The following is a 19,321-nucleotide window of genomic DNA, read 5'->3' as shown; positions in this document are numbered from 1 at the left end:
AAGGAATCTAGACAAACCGTCTCGTAGCACATCCGGTCGGGCACGGACTGCGAGGGCGCGGAGGGCGCGGAGGGCGGCAACGCAGACCGGCTCATCCACGTCCTTCCCTCTCCTCTCTAGCTGCATGGAAATGGAGCTTTGTGTTCGGTCAGGTGACATGAAAGGTGAAAACAGTAGCTCTCAAATTACGTTTAACCTCAAATAGCAAAGGTCACGAAGGAGGGCACAGATCGGCAGCTCCCGAGACTGCACGCGTGCGCACGCGGTGGCTTAAGCGGGCCTCTTTTAATCCCACATGGGTTTTCCACACCGTTTCTGGCATCAAGCACCGGCCCGCAGGACACCAGAGCGCCTTTGTGTCCCTTGCTGACACTCCGGCATTGTGTTTTCCTACCCATTAACCAAGGATAAATGACCTAGATATTCTGCCTATTAAAGCCTCATTTTTCTTTTGCCCTTTTGTTCTTTAGTGTACCACATTATCAGACGCTGCACACATTTTAAAGTATTCTCAGTCTCAGATGCCCTTTTGAGGGAGTAATAGGAGGTTTTTGTCTGTGGTTCTGCGGAGATATCTGGAGTGGAATTACGCGAAGGTAATTTAAGGTTTTTCGTCCTGTCTAGTCTGAAGACAATCAGTTTAGCATATTACTAACAGCTAATCTAGGATAAGAGGATATAGCAAGAAACCGTACAAAGGCCAGAATGCTGTATTTGCATCTATTGCGAATACAAAAAATAGAGTGAACACCAGTTCCCCTACATACTACATTCTCTAATTACATCTCTGCATATCATGGGTCACTTTTATTAAAAGCATCATTACTACAGTTGGCAGCAATTTACATTTTATCTTACATGATAGCAGTTTTCAAAGAAAAAAATAAAAGGACATCACAACAAAGAAAAACAATACATTTACAAAGTCATGTCTGTAAACTTCAAGGCTAGTTTAGAGCTGAGGTAATGCTGTTTTAGCTTTGTGGCTAAAGTAACAAAGTCCTTTAATTTAAAAAAGGTACCTGATTCTCTCTTCTCTCACTCTTTATTTATCTATTTATTTTGTTTATACCAGTGCATTACAAGACCACGAGACAATGGAACTGTAGTTCTGTCTGGCAAGAACCCTCCCAGTAGGTTAATTTCCAAAGGGACCCTTCACATTCAACAGCTGCCTTATTATTGCTGCGCCTCGGGACAGAGACGTTCACACTAACGTGGAGATTGTCAGAGTGTATGGATGTGTGTGGATGCGCAAGTGTGGGAACCCCCATACGGTCAAAAGGGAAACAAATGAGCAAGTATGATATGTATGGTAAATTTCATCTTGACCTTCACAGCAAAAAAATTAAAATTAAAAAATTAAATATATAACTTCATACTTCCTTTGAGCAGCACTTCCTTCCATTAGTGCCACTCAGTTACAAATTGCTCTTTATTATAATACCAATGGTACCAAAAGGAAAAAAAAAAAAAAAAAAAAAGAAGAAGCAGAGCATTATGTAAGTTTCCTTAAAAAGACATGATCACCTCTCAAATTTCATCTCTCCTAGGGATAATAAATAATGCACTGCACAATACTTAATGACCAAGATACCTTTTGACACACCTGTATAACATGACTTGGACTTTTTTTTTTTCTTTTTCTTTTTTGCTACACTATGTTACAGAACAGCTTATAAAACTAGGTATGAACATTAACTGTGAGTGTAAACAGTAGGACTACCACTTGTCAAAAGTTTTAAACACTTGAACTGGAACTGGTACTGGTTATTCATCATTTTCGTGGTGTTCTAGTTCATCCCCCCCATCGAGCGAGTCCAGCTCTTCACCCTGTGCTCCTTCGTCTTCGAAGACAGAGGACCCCGCGGTCTTTTCCGGGTTCTCCTCGGCGTCGCTGCCGTCCAGGTTCTCCTCTTCCTGGAAGGCGCCCCCCTCGGCCTTGTCGGGGGCCTTCTCTTCGCTGGAGCCCACGGCGTTCTGGAGTCCTGCTAACGCGGGGAACCCAGGCAGTGTCAATCCCCCCAGTCCCGGAGGTAGAAACATGGACGGGTAGAAGAGGCCTGGCGCCACGGTGGACAGGAGGAAAGGGTTGAAGGCGAGCGGGTTGGAGGGCAATCCGGCCGGGGCAGTAGCAGCACCAACAGATCCATTCGCAGAGTCAGTAGCCGAAACAGCATCTGTGCTTTTCTCAGAGTCTTTGTTCTCGTCTTCGTTCTCGTTGCCTTTCTCTTCCGCTTTCGGGGCGCCGTCCTCCGGCTCTCCCTGCCCGGGAGCAGCGGCGGCGGCGGCGGCGGCGTTGCCAGCAGCAGCGGAGAGCGGGTTGTTCAGCAGCCCGCCCAGTCCGAACACGTTGGGCAGGCCCGCCATGCCCGGCAGCATCAGGGGCAGCACGGCCGCAGGGTTCTTGGCGTCGCCTCCGGCGGCGGCGGCCGCCGTCGCCAGTCCTGGAGGGAAGCCCATGAGCCCCGCGAGCTGGAGAGACTGGAGGTTCTGGAGGTTCTGAAGGCTCGTGAGGTCCATCCCGGCAAACAGGCTGTTCACCAACAGGGGGTTGATTCCGGAGGTGGAGGCCGCCGCGGCCGCCGCGGCCGCCCTGGCGATCTCGCTCTTGGGCCTTCGTCCTCTCCTGCTCGCTCCTTCCCCCCGCACCACGGGGCCGGTGAGAAGGCGGTCAAACATCGACTCGGGAACAAAACCCTGAAGCAAACGGGGACAGGCAAACAGTGGCTATAAACGTCGCTGGCGAAAACTTAAATTTCAGGGTGGGCCTTTGTGATGCGCTGAAAATCGACACTGAGTGGAGATACACAAGCAGTCATTTCCCTCCTAAAAGCTCAATGGTGAAACTTAACGAAAGAAGAAAGTCTATCTGTTGGCACTACGTTAACTCACGGAATTATGGCGAACTGCAGAAAAATGGTTAAAGGCTACTCTACCGGTGAGGTGAAGGTCAGGCTGTCAGCGTCCGTAACTATCTCGAGAAACAACACATCAAAATGAAGTTGAAAAGTCTGGAACATTTAACTACAATTACGTTTTAGCGTCTACCGTGGAGAAACAAAAATTGTGTTCACCCCAAAACCTGTACACAAAGGTTTATAGCAGCTGCACTCATATCTGCCCAAGTCTGGAAACAACCCAGATGTCCCTCCATGGGTGATGGACAACCGCACACAGGGGCACGTACCTGCACCGGAGGAGTGCTCAGCAGTAAAAAGGAACAAACCTCTGACACCTGCAACCACTTGGATAGATCTCAATATAAAGTCCTCTTAAAAACGTTACATAATTTATGCCTCTGCTTACAGGGCATCCTCAAAAAGACAAAACCCGGGATGGAGCGCAGACCAGCAGCGGCCGTGGACTAGGGGGAGAGGGAGGGGAGACTACAAGAGAACTTGGGGTGGGGGGAGATGAGGGCACTGTCTGTATTCTGATTATGGTGGTGGTTCTTCAAGAAAGTATACATGTGCTAAGACTGCTGGAACCGTAGGTCAAAAGAAAAATACGAAATTGTAGTGTATACTTGAAACAAGTAAACAAAAAGAAATCCAGACATTAACAAATTAGTATTTTTGGGAGAAACGGAAGTGGAAAAAAATTTTAGGCGAAGTTGCATTCTTTTAAAATCAAAATTCCCAGTTAACCTTAGTGACCTCAACCACCGCCAATTCCATCCTACAGGTGAGCTGTTAATAACCAGGTTTACCTGGGGCATTGTGCCCGTAGTGAGTCTACCTCCAAGACCGTGAATGCGTGTTCCTCTACCGTCCTTGTAAATCAGAGCTGTCAAGTTCTTCCACTTTGGATTAATGATATACCAAGAGGAAAAACGATGATTTATTATGTCTTTTAAGTGAAGAATAAGTTATAATTGAATAATTAATGGTCAACGGAAAATAAAGAAAAGCCCAGGACAACGGTTTTGCATAAACCCCTTTCCTGATGGAAGTGCCCAGTTCGTACTTACAGACTGCTTCACTATCTCAGTCCAGTCTGGAGCGACTGCAAATTCAGGGTTCTCTTCCAGCCACCTGGGCAGGTCCTTCATCGGAGGTGCCATAGCTCCACCCATCTGGGGAGAGGCATTTGGAAATTGATCTAAAAGCGCGTACATCCCCCGCCCCCCTTCCCCGGTATACACGCACGTATCCTATACAGATATTCTAGAAGAAACCAGGATTGTTTTTCCTTAAAAAGGATAAAATGCTGCTTTCTGGGATAAGAGATCACACAGGGAGATCATTTCCCTTTCCCAAACGTTCACCTTCTTTCCATTTCGTTTATTGACAACAGGCACCCTTTCTTCTCCTGTCAAAGTGTTTATATCCAATTTATTAGGGTTTCGACATCTATGTCGTTTCTGTTTCGGTTTCTGAAATGAGGAAAACAGCACATCCGCATTCTTCTGCAAAAAAAAAGCCCCCAAATACGTATTTAGTATATTGTATTTAGTACTTACTCTTTCCTGCATAAATGACAGAATAGTGAAGCCATTTTCTTTTTCTTTCTTTCTCTTTCTTTCTTTCTTTCTTTTTCTTTCTTTCTTTCTTTCTCTTTCTTTCTTTCTTTCTTTCTCTCTTTCTTTCTTTTTTTTTTTAAAGTAATCTCTATGCCCAATGTGGGGCTCGAACTCACGACCTGGAGATCAAGAGTTGCGCACACGCTACCTACCGAGCCAGCCAAGTGCCCCCAGTCATGCCATTTTCAATTACCATGGAAGGTTTGGGCATCGTTTTAGTTATCAGAAACTAAAATTTTCTTTAAAAAAAAAAAAACAAACTATTTTTCTCTTTGTACACGTAAGCTGAGAATCTGCTTTTCCTTTTGTTTATCAGTAACCCCACATAAAGCCTTTTCTTCAAATGTTTAACTAAGTCACGGTATCTTTAAAGGAAACTTTCTCAAGAACCCTTACTAATTTCTACCCAGTGACGTGGATGAACACAGAGATGACCTCATGTCTATGATACAAACTGTACATGGACAGGAGCAACCCGGGGATAAAAGGCCCCGTGCAGGAGGGGGCCTTCTGAATGGCAAGGACTCAACTCGAGCTGAACTCAACGAAATAAAATGTGAAATCCTACACTTAAGGTTTTTTTTAAAAAACCAGTCACTAAGTACATAGGAAGTAAAAGATTTGTTGTGCTGCCAGCTTACAAGCAGTTTATGTGACAAATCATCTGGAGATACTGTTTAATGTTTAAGGGAAGGCATAAGTGTTAGTTGTTCGAGAGAGAAGCTAATAAAGTCTTGGGCTGTTGTTAGCCAGTCAAATTTCTGCAAGTAACAGCTTCGTAGTACTCTGTGCTCGTCAGACCTGGTCTGAACCAATTAAAGTGCATTCGTGAGTGTCATCCCTCTAATGAGACCACCTGAAAACCAGGCCGTGTAAAGAATAACTGAAGAAATCATGTCTGTTTGGTGGAAGGAGGAAGTAAGGGACTGCATAATGGGCATCTTCAAGTAACTACGAGCTTTCCTTCCTGACTCGAAGCCAGTTTTTCTAATGTAAAACACACAGTGACAGAAACTGGGGAACGTTCGAGATGAGGCAGAAAGACCAAGAATTTCTGTGTTCTACCGGGGAATCGTGAGGGCTACCCTCACGGGACTCCTTCCAACTAAACTCTGCGATACTTACTGGTACATAACTTGGCATATCAACAGTGTAAGTAGGATGCAGCTTCAGCCATTCAACTAAGTCCTTATTTTTAGGAGCGTCCTCCCCCACCAGCCTAGTCCCGTCTTCAAGATTTATCACGGGGATCCGCGTGTCTGGGTCCAGCTGTCCAGGAGAAGGAATGTTTCTTGTAGGTGGGGTCTCTATGTCTTCTTCGAAAGCTTTGGTCACCTCAGCATCCTCCTGCAGAAAGGTGACAGTGGTCTGAATTCTCACAGGATGAGAGATTCCAGAAATAAATGTCTTATCCCAAGAAAATGCTATCCTAGCATAATGGATCTTTGACCAAAAAGGGAAAAAAGTTACCTGAAACACTGTCAGTTTTGGAACAGCTCTCAAATGAGAAGATGAAACTTTAATATCACTCTCCACACTACAGAATTAAGTAATTAGGGAGGAAATCCACAGCCCACCAATGCTCCATGTTTGAGATCTTAAGCCACTAGGGCACGGGCAGTGTAGTCTGAGCTTGACATGCATGAAAGGTAGCCTCTCAATCTCTCTCGGGGATCTCGGGGTAACATCACTAAAGAAATTATAATTGAAGGAATCCAGCAGCCATCTCGTGCATAGCTTTTTGGCACTCTCTGAACCGTACAATTTTATTGGTAGGACAATATTTTGTAGCAGGTGTGTGAGGCAACACTGAAAATATCACGCCCAATTGGAAGCCTGTTCTCTACCACTGTCCAACCGGTGGTCCCCACACTATTACTCCAACCTCTAGACAACTTTTCTGACGGCCCACTGTCTATTCCTGCTGCTTCTACTTGGGCTCAGTTCTTCATCACTGCCCACCCCCACCCCAAATTACTGTGATATTCCTAAATGGTCTCCCTGATTCTAGTTCCGCTCTTCTTTACTCAGACTTCCACACTGCTGTACTGCAGTCGATTTTCTAAAATGCACTCTTCCTAGTTTAACTAGGAACTAGTTAAACTATTTAAACTATTTGGTAACTGAATTCCCCATCACCTTCAGGATAAAATCCAAGTTCTTTAGCATGGCAGCCAAGGCCCTCCCCGATTTATATCCTACCTTGTATCCAAGCTCACTTCTGTCGAATTTCACCTCCTCATCGAATTCCCCTGCTGCCGATGACTTTCAGTTTACCAAACATGGAAGGCTGTCTCTAGCCTCAGTGCCTTTGCACATGTTCTCCCTGTAAGCTCTTTTCAAATGACCAACACCTACACAATCTTCAAAACTTAACCAAAGCATGACCACGTCTAAGGAAACTTCCTCATCTGTTTCTCCCCGTATCCTTCTCCTTCCATTCCCATTCTTCCTTTGGGCTCACAAAGTACCCCAGGCATGCCTCACAGCTAGGATGCAATATTATTTATCAGTCACTCATCTTAAACACTGTGAGTTTTCCAGTGCAAGCACTTGTTTAGCACTTATTCTTTGCATTGTACTTTGGTGGGGGGGGGGGGGGCGGGCAGGGGGCAGGGAGTGCACACAGAGACAACTTCTACCATGTTGTTGCATGTAGGATGACTATATCCTTACTTTTCGTGGCAACGCAAAATGCTCTCCAGTTTGAGGACATACACAATGAAAGATTTTAGGACTTGTCTTCTTCCATATAAGTAACATTGCTGACCTTTATACCTCTTTACTATTCCATTTATTTATAGCTCAATCAGCATTTTCCTTGTATTTTATGTGTATGCACATAACTTTGCACAATACCAAATACGTAACCCCTAAATTCTAACATTTGACAGTAAAAGAAACAAAAATTTAAAAATACATTCTCTAACATCTCTTAGGAATTTTGAGCTGGGTTGCTTATGTGACTTTAGAAAAAGGAAAGACATCAATAAGTTCTTAGGGATGACTGAAAATATGTAAAATGCATAAAGTCAGCCTGAAGTTTAACACAGAGTACGAGTACATAGTTACAATAGGAAATAGCACCTGGTTCACACTGTTAATTCCTGATGCCTGGACCACAGACGAATATGTGCTACGATTCAAATATTAAATACAGTAGTGAATAAATAGAGGTGTGAGATGCAGAAACTCACCAATATGTTGATGCTTATGGAGAAAGGATTTTCAGGGAACAAAATCTATCCAAGTGTTAGGGTGGTTTCGAGTAGGGAGGCTAATCACTAGTGGTACACTTTGGGGACCACACACCTAGAAACGGCATTTGAACTTAGGGAATAACCAGTCACAGTTGATCGATTACAAGGTATATTTTTATAAGATTCTAAAAGTAATCATATGCTCAACAGAAATGACCGTTATTATGATTGGTACATGGTGACGAATTTTGAAATTAACTTCTAATCACCCAGAAGCTTCTGTTTCAGTCAGACCCCACCAGAGGGCAAATCCCAGTGAATGCTATTTTGTCATTTCTAACCTTTAACTCAACCTCTCCTTTTACTGCCCTTTTAAGTTATTTGGCTTTCTTGAGATTTAAGAAATAGCGGGGCGCCTGGGTGGCTCGGTCGGTTGGACGTCCGACCTCAGCTCAGGTCATGATCTCACAGTCCGTAAGTTTGAGCCCCGCGTCGGGCTCTGTGCCGACAGCTCAGAGCCTGGAGGCTGTTTCAGATTCTGTGTCTCCCCCTCTCTCTCTGCCCCTCTCCTGCTCATGCTCTGTCTCTCCCTGTCTCAAAAATAAATAAAAACATTTAAAAAAAAAATTTAAGAAATAAAAAATGACCAAATAAGAATAGGGTTGGAAAAAGTAAGAACTGTTGAAAGAAACGTCCCCCTCCTCCCTGTTTCAAATTCCAGTGTTTCCCAAACTGTGTCCCACCTGCCCAGGGAAAGAGTCTCTCCTGGAGTGCTGGCTCCTCGTTCACAAACCAGCTCCAGTGTCCCTGTGCTGATCCGGGTTCCAAATCGATAAGGCTTAAGATGCCTGGTACCAATTCGTCCTTTTAAAAATGGACTACATGAAATTGGGTTCTTTGGGGTAAAACCCTCGTCACTGCCCAGGCAGTGCATTTGTAAGCGGGGTGACTGAAGATTAGGGAAGGGGTTATTTTGGTCCCACTGTCCTCATTTCCTTTGAGTTGAAAATGTCAAAATCCATTGGCACATACATTTCATACAAACCTAAACTAGAACGCATTTTTTTTTTCGATTGAGATTTTAAAAACAGCTGCAGTTACAAAGATAGGAGAATTTGCCATCACTAGCTCTGTATATGAACACAAATCTCCAGTCTGAAACTCAACATTTATACTAATCTAATAAATGTCAGAACCCCAAACAACAAGATTTTTAAGAGCAGAAGCTCTTTCCGCCTCAGGAATTCAGAGATAACAATTACAGGCTCAGAAGAACGTGTTTTTGTTTTGGGCTAGTCTTCCGAGAGTAATCAATATATCAGGATCTTGGGAGGAATAAATCCTCAAGCTACATTTGGTTCAGGCCGAGTGATCTGTATCAATGCCCGACACAATTTTTCAGCCCAGAACCACGAGTGTTCACTGTGATCCTATTTCTTTAGTGGAAGAAGCCAGCTTTAATACCACATCCCTGAGAGGAGCACAGGCCAGTGTCGTCAGAATGGCAGGGACTCTGGCTGCCACCGTGGGCACACACAATGGAAGTGAGCTCCTTAACTTACTGCACTCAATGACGTCCGTTTGTGGCTCATGAAAAGCAGATCAAGACCCTCCACGTTTTTCCTCCTTCCCCGCCTCCTCTTCATGGGAGGCTCTCCATCCACCAGGGAGCCGTTAAGCAGATGCCTCGTGGGTGTGCGTGACAGGCCTGCCTGGAGCAGCTCCATTTGAGTCTTAAAGGCATCGGACACCGGTGTCGAGACGTTAGGCAAGATAAACTTTGAAGTAAGAGACGAAAAATTTGAGGTAGAGCTTGCTGCCTCTCTTGAGGCCTTTGATAAATCTACAACTTTTTCTTGTCCGTTTTCTGAGACCACTTGAGACTCCCTCAGCTGAGCAACCATTTCCATGAGGTTTCGCCGCTTGGCCGCTCTCTCGGCCTCAATTTCAATTTTTCTCCTCCTCCTCCTCCGCTGGCGAGGGACAGAGAGGTTTAGGGCGTCTTCCTATTGAAAAATTACAACACGACAGTGAGGCAAAACTGTATCTGCTAACGGGCTGGCTTTCAGAAAAAAGAACAAGAAGCTTCAGGAACTAAACATGCATAACTGCTGAAAAAGAGCTGAGGAAACGGCAGCCATCTTGACTCTGAGTAGGACCAGTGAGACACGAGCTTCCAAACTGAGCAAAGACTCACCTCTAAACAGCAAAACAAACTCACCTTTGACAACTGAGGAGAAGTCGTGAGGTCCTCGCTCCCACTAATGCTAGCTTGGCCGACCATGGAGAGCTCGGCAAAGCTCCTCTTCTGCAGGGGACTGTCCATGGTGGGTGGCGTGTAACCAGGGATGAGGCCCTGGAAATCAAACATCTGGCGCCTATTTACTGGCCATTTGCCTTTCAGCACAGCTTCACAGATGTTGTCTAATCGGTTTATCATTACTCGGTCCTGGAGGGAGAAGAAAAGTCACACAAAATTGCAACAAAGACGGGGTGGAAATCACTAGATAAATATTTCCATCAAGATGCTAAAGAGCATAAAAGGTTTCAAAGGCATGGGGAGGCCTCGTGGCGCAACGGTAGCGTGTCTGACTCCAGATCAGAAGGTTGCGTGTTCAAAGGCAATCCCGGGGGGGTGGGGAGGGGGGCAGGACACGCCTGGGTGGTTCGGTCGGTGAAGTGTCCAACTCTTGATTTTGGCTCAGGTCATGATCTCACGGTTCGTGAGTTGGAGCCCCACATCGGGCTCTGTGCTGACAGTGGAACCTGCTTGGGATTCTCTCCCTCCCCCTCTCTCTGCCCCTCCTCTGCTTGCTCTCTCTCTCTCAAAATAAAGAAATAAACTTAAAAAATAAAATAAAATTAAAAAAAAAAAAAAAAAAACAACAACTCAACCAGTGGGCAAAAAGTAAAAGAAAACGAAAAACAAGTGAGTAAATAAACAAAATCCACAAAAACTACTTTGCTGTGGTGGGAGGGCCTAAGATAGCCCCAACATAGAAAACCTAGTATTTTTCAACTCTCAACACCGGATCACACAAATGAGAAAACATTATGCAACCATCTCTAAAATATCCCCCATATTTCCAGAGTAACTTCTGTTCAAGTTTAAAGAATTGTTGGTGAACACCAGCAGACAACAATGGAAGCCTGCATTTAGCTTCTGGATGTTCTGGTGCTTCAGATCCACAGGCTGGATCGAAATGTGTCCCAGGAAGTGGGACATCATTAGCGTCACTATTAATAAAGTTCAGCATTACAAAATGGGCCCCAACCTAGGAACACCTAATGAATGTCAATTTGCATTCCCCACCTATTATCACTTCAAATTTCATTGAAGCGTGTACATTAAAAATTCCTAATTACAGCTCTTAGGCCCAGTTTCCATAGATTAAAAGTGTCTGCCACGACAGACTTTTTACTGATCTGGGAAACTCTTCTATACTCAATAAGGGAGATCAGCATAACAGAGAATACAGAGAAAAAAAAATGTCTTTGATAGTATACTCTTCCCCTAAAAATTTCACATTGTTTCTCACATAGCTGACACTGTGGAAGACCAGCCTGGGGATGAGTCAACTGAGGCTGTTTTTGTGTTGTTTGTTTTAAACCAGACAGCCCTGTTACGGTGATTAGAATGATTATGTCCCCACCCCAAAGAAACAGACCCAAATTACATAGGGATTTATCATAAATTATGCTAGTTAGCCAAAAAAGTAATTTCCATTTTGCTTTTGGTTGCAGATAACTACATTTGGAATTACCTCATAATTGTTTGGAGCAAATGGGTCAATAGCCCACCCTCTCCCGGGCTGAGTTTCCAAACCTATGAAGGTGTCTTAACTCTGAAAGTTCTGTTTCAGATTTAAAAAAAATTAAAACCCACATTTTTTAAATGTCCACATATTTTTCCCTTGTGCATTGTTGGCGGGATGGCAAATGGTGTGTCTGCTACAGAAAACAGTATGGAGGCTCCTCAGAACAATTAAAAATAGAATTACCACGTGACCCAGCAATCCCACTTCTGAGTATATTCCCAAAGGAACTGAAAGCCGGTTCTCAAACAGATATTCGCATACTCGTGTTCACAGGAGCACTATAATAAGCGAAGAAGGGGACGGAACCCAAATGTCCCAAGGACAGATGAAGAGAGGAAGATGTGATATGTACACACAATGGAATATTATTCAGCCTTAAAAAGGAAGGAAATCCTGTCACATGCTGCCACGTGGATAAACCTTGAGCATCAGATGACAAGAAGTGCAATAAGCAAGCCACGAAAGGGTGACTACTGCGTGATTCCATTCCTATGACAAGGTATCTAAAGCAGTCAATCCACAGAAACAGAGAGGAGAGTAGTGGTTGCCAGAGGCTGGGGGGAGAGGAGAGAGGGAGCTGTTTAGTGGGTATAAAGTTTCAGTCATGCAAGATAACACGCTGGAGATCTTATGGTGATGTGAATATACTTAGAACTACCGAAGTGTACATTTAAAATTGGTTAAGATCAGGGGCGCCTGGGTGGCTCAGTCGGTTGGGCGTCTGCCTTCGGCTCAGGTCATGATCTCGCGGTCCGTGAGTTCGAGCCCCGCATCAGGCTCTGTGCTGACAGCTCAGAGCCTGGAGCCTGTTTCGGATTCTGTGTCTCCCTCTCTCTGCCCCTCCCCTGTTCATGCTCTGTCTCTCTCTGTCTCAAAAATAAATAAACGTTAAAAAAAAATTTTTTTTTTAAATAAAAAATAAATAAAATTGGTTAAGATCATAAATTTCATGTTGTGTAGTTTTTACCACAATAAAAAATAAAAAAAATTTAAAAAAAGGAAGAAAGGAAGGAAAGAGAAAGACCTGGACACATTTCATTTTGCTACAGGGTGAGTCTGTGGAAACAACAAGCCATAGACCATACTGCACAACGTGATCGCCAGCCTAAAACACCTCAAGGAGCCAAAGATCCATATGAAGAGTTCTTTTTACCTTCCTTTCATGTCACCTCTCCTATCCTGTTACAAAAGTACCGCACAGACTTTAAAACATGAGAAAAATCTACAGTCCTCATACCCTGTGTCAAAGTTGACCTTACACTTACTTGAAAAATCAAACTAGAATGATTTCCCGTACCCCCCACACTTTTTTGGCCCACAAAACAAAAACCCCAAAACCCCCACCAACCTTAGGCCAAAATGAGAAGGCAAATGTTCTTTCATGAAGGAGCTGAGCTACTGAAGGGTCTCCATCCTCCATGTAGAACCCATCTCGGGTTTCATCCCTAGCGGTGCTCATGGAGGCATTGCTTTCTTCATCGAAATTCTTCCCTCTAGAGACAGCTCCTGCTAAGAAATGAGTTAGTGTGCATTACTCACGACCACAGTATCACTGGAAAAGAAGTTTAGAGAGGACAGGGTGAAAGATTTGAATACCACTCGGCTCCATTTTATTGAGTACCTACTTTATGGTATTAGGCATCTTACAATTGTGTTGTTAAAGCTGCTAACGGGCCCTTCGTGCAGATGGTGTTCTCCTCATTTTATGGATGAAGAAGCAGACAGGCTTAGGGAGGTGACGTCACTAGTTATCTGACACTGTGCCCGTGCATCTCGGAGGAGGTGGAATGACAACCAGGTCTCTGACTCAAGAGCGTCTCCATGCAATGTGGTCCCCCGCCCCCCGGCCCCACAGCCCTGCCCACAGGAGGGAGGCTAACAACCCACCAGAGCACCAAGCCCCAGCTCCAGAGGGACAGTACGACAGGATGCTTTATTTAGTTTTCCTTTGTGTTGGGAACAGCAACCACACTGAGACTCACAAAGAACACTGGTTATTTTCAGATTCTACTTCTACCCTTTACTTCTGATTTAAAACTAAAATTAAGCATCATTTGTTTTAAAATAATCACCAGTATTTAGTCAGTGAATGACCCTTGTCCTTCACGTGTTATCTGTCCAAATTAAAGTCATCTGGAATTCTTCTGATACCACTACCATCAAGCTGACCCCTCCTCTTAATCTGGAAATTGTTACGTGCCCGTAACACCCTTCTGGGCGTTGAAGTTGCTCGAAATACCGTGTTTCCACGCCACATCGGAGCAAAACGTACGCCTAAGCATAACCTCACACCACCCGTCCAGAGGAACATGTACACAAGTTACCCTGAAAACGTAAACAAGAGCCCTTGTCACGTGACAGGAAACCATGGCCTGTCACGGCCGCCCCGCTGGGGCCGGGAGAGAGGACCGAATGGCGAGGCATTACCTTCAGGCTGGGAAGACTCTTCTGACTTATCATCATCCTCCAGCTTTTCTTCTTCGTCCTCTTCAGAACCTTTTTCCGAAATAGACTTGGGCCCTGTGTCGGCACCGACCTCCATCCCTTTCAGGTCACTTTTCACAGAGCTCGCCTCGGCCTCACAGCCCTGCTTACTGTCCTTCTCCCGGCCGTCGGTCTCTTCTTCCTCCTCCTTCCCCTCGGGTTTCTCTTGGGTGGTCACGCCGCCAGACTCCTCCGCTTTGCCCTCGCTTTGTCCCGCAGCCTTCTCTTCCTGGGCGTGAGCAGACGGGAGGACGGCAGGAGTCTGGCCAAATCCAAGGGCCAGTGGAGTCAGGGAGGACAGGTTACCTGCCCCTCGGTTCTGGGCAAAGTTTTTGTGCGCATCCAAGAAAGATAACTCGGGGTCGTTGAGGATGTGATAGTCCGTCCGGCTGACCCCGTGTTTAGCAGCGCCGACCAGCAAGTCCCGGTCATGCCTCCCACATTCCCACCACTCTGGCAAATCCAAACTCGGCTGGCAGAGCTTCAGCCTCTCTCCCAGCTGAGGGTGATGAAGAACCTGCTCGCGTATTTTCCGCAGGAGTTCGATGCGGTAGAGAGTTCTAGAGGCACGCTCTTCTGTGATTGGCTCAATCATGGAGGAGAGGTCAGGTGGTTCTGTAACATGAAAACAATTGTATTCACTTGGAAAAAAAACCTGAGTACGCTTTCAATTGTTCACTCTCTATTTTTCACTTTATTCGGCCTTTTACCATAGAACTTTCGTTACAAGAAGAACCTACCATCATCTGGCTTAGTGGGCATTCGACACACTCGCCTACACATGGCCACAAAACAACTGAAGTATTTCTCCAAACTCTCGTCAGACTTTTTGTCAAGTCTGGCAAAGGCTCGAAATTGGTTCCAGTCAAACTGCTGTTTCATGGGGTCAAAAATAACTCCAAAAGTAGATACCACACGGTAAAAATCAGCCTCTTCTCTTCTTGTCCACCTATGAGCAAGAAGACATTAGCTTAAACTGTACTTGAGTAAACAGGCTTAAAGTTTATTAATTCTTTTCCCCTTGTCCCCTAAACTTAATGTATGGTACTTATTCTGGGGGCGAGAGACAGACAGACAGCTTTGATGTACTGAGACTTTCTTTGATCATTATCTGGGACGTGATTCTCGCCTCTTGCCGGCTGAGAAGGGCAGAGAAGAGACGCACATACCAGGAGCTCAGTAAAACCCTGCAGAAACTCACTTTTGCCGTTTCTCAGATATTATAGCTTCCCTTTCCGCTTCTAGTGCTCTCACTTCCTCCCGAGGCCGCCGTCTCCGCCGGTCAGTCTTCATTAGAGCCTCTTGCCTCATTTGTTGCCTTTTATAGCTGCGCTGATAGGCAGTAATGAGCCGGCGCAGACGGGTGGTCAGGGTCGAGGTGTTGGGCCAGTAAAGTTGGCCTAACTCAGCATTACTCTCGCTGTGCTTGCCTGGGGAAGTGGAAAAAATATTTTTGAAATGTGTAGCTGCAATCTCGCAATACACAGGATTTTCCATCAAAACAAGATGACTCATTAACATTCAGATGACAGTGTGGGAAAGGGCATCTTCGTGCTCTCATTTTTAAAATATAAATAAAGGATAATATTGGTATGAAACTTACAAACTGCTTCTTTTTTAACTCCTTGGTGGGGGGGGAGCATGTTTACTCATCAGTTTTACGTAAAGAAACATACTTTATGCCACGAACGACAATATGAGGATGTTTTCCTGTAATGTACTTGGCATACCAATCTTGAACATAAGAGCTAATCACATGATTGCTCGCCGATTATTTTACGTTAGAGGGAAGGTCAGTATTCTACAAACTTGCACTATTTCAGACACCTAGCAAATGCCCTCCCTACTCCCAAGAGACAGATTTCCAAAGATGCTGAAATGTTTCCGCTGACCGGTAAATAAATACATGTAAATTACCTTAATCCAAAAAATAGTTATTTCATCAACGAAATTCAATGTTATGAAAAATAAACAAGAATTAAAATGACTCACAAAGGGACGAGTCGGCGTAGAAGAAACGACACTCACGAAGAAGCCGAGGGCAGACACGTGAGCGATGCCTCACGGCATAGTTTGCTCTGCTCTGCGGGCTTCTGCGGAGCCTTACCTGTGGAGCGGATCTCCATGGATTCTTCCTTATCTTCTGGAGGAGAATTTGCAAATTCCTTGAAAGCAAAGCAAGAAACAGAATCGTTTCAATTTGGGGTTTCACTTTGCTTTATCTTTTAAGGAGAAGGCCACTATCTATAAAGTTTAACAAGTCGTATATGGGCATATAATATTTTACTGGTGCCGTAAAAGTCAATATACTCAAGTCCTTACGTCTATTTCATCCTTGAATGGAGTCCTGGTTGGTTTATATTCCGGGTCTTCATCTTCTCTATCAAATTCTCCCCTGTATCAAAATTGTAAAAAACATTTAAATCGTACAGATAAGCAACAGACTGAGGGAGCTCTCAAAAGACTACTAGCCTGCCCAGCGCCAATTTTAATTCTGGATTTGACATCAAAGGCGACCCCATCAGGGTTTGAATCGTGCGGTCATGGGGGAAGGGGCTGGGGCGGGGGAAGTGTCATCATTTGGAAAAAACAAGCATGTTTCAGATTATCCAAATAATACATTGTGTTTAAATAATCGTTATGACATATAAACAGACTCTCCTGGTAAACGTCACAGAAGTTCAAATCAGACGCAACGCAGTGCCTAGCGCGGTATAAGAACTGAACACTGCCAATAGATGTGACACTGACATAAAGTTTATTAAAATTTTTAAATGTCCTTCTTACCCGTCACCGCCATCTGCTAGCATGTCTGTTCCTCTTTGCTCGGCAGCTATGGCCTTGGCATCGGGCATCCCGACTCGTTCCAGGAAGCACAGTGCGGGGTCAGCTCGCATGGAATTGTACTTCTCGTAGCCTGTGCCATAACCACCGGCCCACAGAGGACATGCACAGAAACAGCAAGAGGGCCATCACTGACAAAAATCACAGCACTGCCCCGGTATACCAAGTTCATCCCTCAGCTGAGACGATCACTTAGGAACCTTGTTTTAGGGAAGCATTCCATAGGACGCTCACTGCAGGCCAGATGTGGGGCGGGGCACGGCGGGCGGGGGGGGGGGGGTGGCCCTAGTTTCATTTCAGGGATCTTAGCCGAATGACCACAAACACTACCAGAAAAACAGGTTCAAAAGAACTGCGAGATGCCTGGGAAGAATTTTGACCCCATTTTCCCCAAGATCTAATTTTGCTTGACATTTAAAAGGCTTCATAATGCTCCTTCATGACCTCCGCAGGGTACTCTGCGTCCGCCCCGTCCTCCTGTGAGCGGCTTCAGTCCTGCAGGAACTCGCACCGCTGGCTGAAAACCCCTGTCTACGTAAGGCCAGCGAACCTGTCTTATTAGGTTTAGGATGATGCATGTCAGTAAGACGACACTGTTCCCTCCATGGTTTTCAAACTGCAATTTGCTTTTTGACTGCCCGAGTTGACTAGATGGAAAATGGCAGATCCCAACAGTGCACTGCGGGAAAATGATTTTTAGGCCGAGCTCACAAAACGCGGCTGCAGTACGTAGGCAGAACAGCACAATTCAATTAGGATGTGTACTACATACAACACACCGCTCCTAACTGCTGTAGAGCCGCAAGCCAAACTGTAATCATGAAAGGTTTTATAAGCCATCATTCTCCCCTTTAGTCAGGCTGGGCTGCTGAGAATACCTCCGTGACCCCCAGAGAATTGGGATTATAATCAGGAATCGCTCGCTGTATATATCATGCCAGTTCTGCATCCCCCAGCCTTTCAAAGTTAACAAGGCTGCATCCCACTCAGGGGAGCCGTGAGTTCTCGGCACTGACATTTGTGAAATATTGCTTGGAACAAAGCCCAGGAGGCACTTGTACAGATTAATAGCAGAGGTTAAGCCCACCGTCCACTTTGACACGGGTTGGCAGAGCTGAGCAAGGGGAGCCATGCTTCGAAGCAAAGTTTAGGGAGAGCTAGAGGACGACTTGGCTATTATTAAAACAAATATGGTTTGGGTTTTATTTACAGCCAAGAAAGAAATGTTTTCTTCTCAAAGACTCAACAAACACTCAAAAACAGCATCTGATATTTACAGTTCGTATTAGATTTTTAGTAGAGGAAAACGGAAGAAGCCAAGAGTCCTTTGGAACTATCCTCATTAATGTTATGACTTGGGAAAAGAGCACGCGAAGAGCTCTACCGACAAAGCCACACAGTCCAGACGTGGTCGGACAGAAACTTCACTTACCGTGTTTGAACACTCCAATTAGGAGGGACTTATCTGCTTCCTTATCCCACCAATCTGTGGGGACTTCCGCATGGAAGGGTTCAGGGATCCACACATCAGCCTCACTATAAAGACAACCGTTCACATAATGTTCGCAACACACGTAAGATTAAAAAAGGATCCCGGGTACCCACAAACACGGTACACGGGCTCCCACGCCCCCTTCCCACAACAAGCATCTGGGCGTCGTCGGGAGCGGGCAAAGGTTAAAAGAAAGGGTGTCGGGCAGTCGCTTTCTGCCGTAGCCAGAAATGAACTTCATCGCACGGGGCCCCGTTCTGAAGGTCACCTCAGAACGCCAGCCATGCACCTCACACCTTTTTATATGACACGCGCACATCCGCACACGCTTTCCCCGACGACCGTCGCGCGCCCCCGTGCTCCCAGGCGCAAAAAAGGAGATGCGGCCCCGAGGGTCTCTGGAGGTGCCGAAACCCAGCCGGCGGTGTTTCCCGACCTCCCGGATTATGACGCGGAGGCACAGAGCGGCGTGCGTTTGCACTAACCTTGAGTCAGCACCCTCTAAAATCTTATCTGCCTGGTCTCCTATAACTTCTTGTCTTAGGTAGTACAGCATGCGGACACGCAGCAGGACCCTGGAGAGGAAGACAGAGGGGGGAAAAAGTTCTTCACTTCAGGACTGTTTGCCAACAGTGGCTTTTTGGCAGCTGCTGCTGTTCATCCATCATCCTGCCAAGGCTGATTAGCCATGCTGTATGGTAGGCTTGAAGCGTGACAGATGGTGGCACATAATCACCTCTGTGTGGTGCTTTCTGCTGGCTTCCAACAGGCCTGCCTGGCAACCGCTCGCGCTGCACAGAGAGGGACCGGGCTCAGCCCAGCCCAGGCGCACTTCATTCCGTCCTACCTAGTGCAGCTTGTGAAGTTTAGACACGTACCCTACCACTGCCTCTGAAGTATTGAAGCAAGTTTGTAAACAACTGAGCAGATGGCTTTCAGTAACTGTTCTGCTTCATTA

The 19,321-nt window shown here is 45.5% G+C and overlaps 1 protein-coding gene across 4 annotated transcripts in view; it reads right to left on the bottom strand.

The window, feature by feature from the left end:
* Positions 1-881: 881 nt before the first annotated feature.
* Positions 882-19,321, bottom strand: part of CHD7 (chromodomain helicase DNA binding protein 7) — a 190,603-nt gene continuing 172,163 nt past the window's right edge. For 3 of the 4 annotated variants that reach the window (XM_042923229.1, XM_042923230.1, XM_042923232.1), the window contains 15 exons: positions 18,849-18,938; positions 18,304-18,407; positions 16,815-16,944; positions 16,350-16,422; positions 16,135-16,192; positions 15,229-15,457; positions 14,768-14,976; positions 13,971-14,642; positions 12,892-13,052; positions 9,947-10,174; positions 9,288-9,731; positions 5,651-5,872; positions 4,271-4,411; positions 3,974-4,078; positions 882-2,700 (listed from right to left, as the gene is read on the bottom strand). In XM_042923229.1, coding sequence (XP_042779163.1) covers positions 1,771-2,700; positions 3,974-4,078; positions 4,271-4,411; positions 5,651-5,872; positions 9,288-9,731; positions 9,947-10,174; positions 12,892-13,052; positions 13,971-14,642; positions 14,768-14,976; positions 15,229-15,457; positions 16,135-16,192; positions 16,350-16,422; positions 16,815-16,944; positions 18,304-18,407; positions 18,849-18,938 — 3,796 coding nt within the window. In that variant the 3' untranslated portion in view covers positions 882-1,770. The remainder of the gene's footprint in view (positions 2,701-3,973; positions 4,079-4,270; positions 4,412-5,650; positions 5,873-9,287; positions 9,732-9,946; positions 10,175-12,891; positions 13,053-13,970; positions 14,643-14,767; positions 14,977-15,228; positions 15,458-16,134; positions 16,193-16,349; positions 16,423-16,814; positions 16,945-18,303; positions 18,408-18,848; positions 18,939-19,321) is intronic. The other variant, XM_042923231.1, reaches the window with a different exon arrangement.

This window comes from Panthera leo, chromosome F2 (genome assembly GCF_018350215.1).
Source record: "Panthera leo isolate Ple1 chromosome F2, P.leo_Ple1_pat1.1, whole genome shotgun sequence".
NCBI lineage: Eukaryota > Metazoa > Chordata > Mammalia > Carnivora > Felidae > Panthera > Panthera leo.
This window is presented reverse-complemented; position numbering and strand designations above follow the sequence as displayed.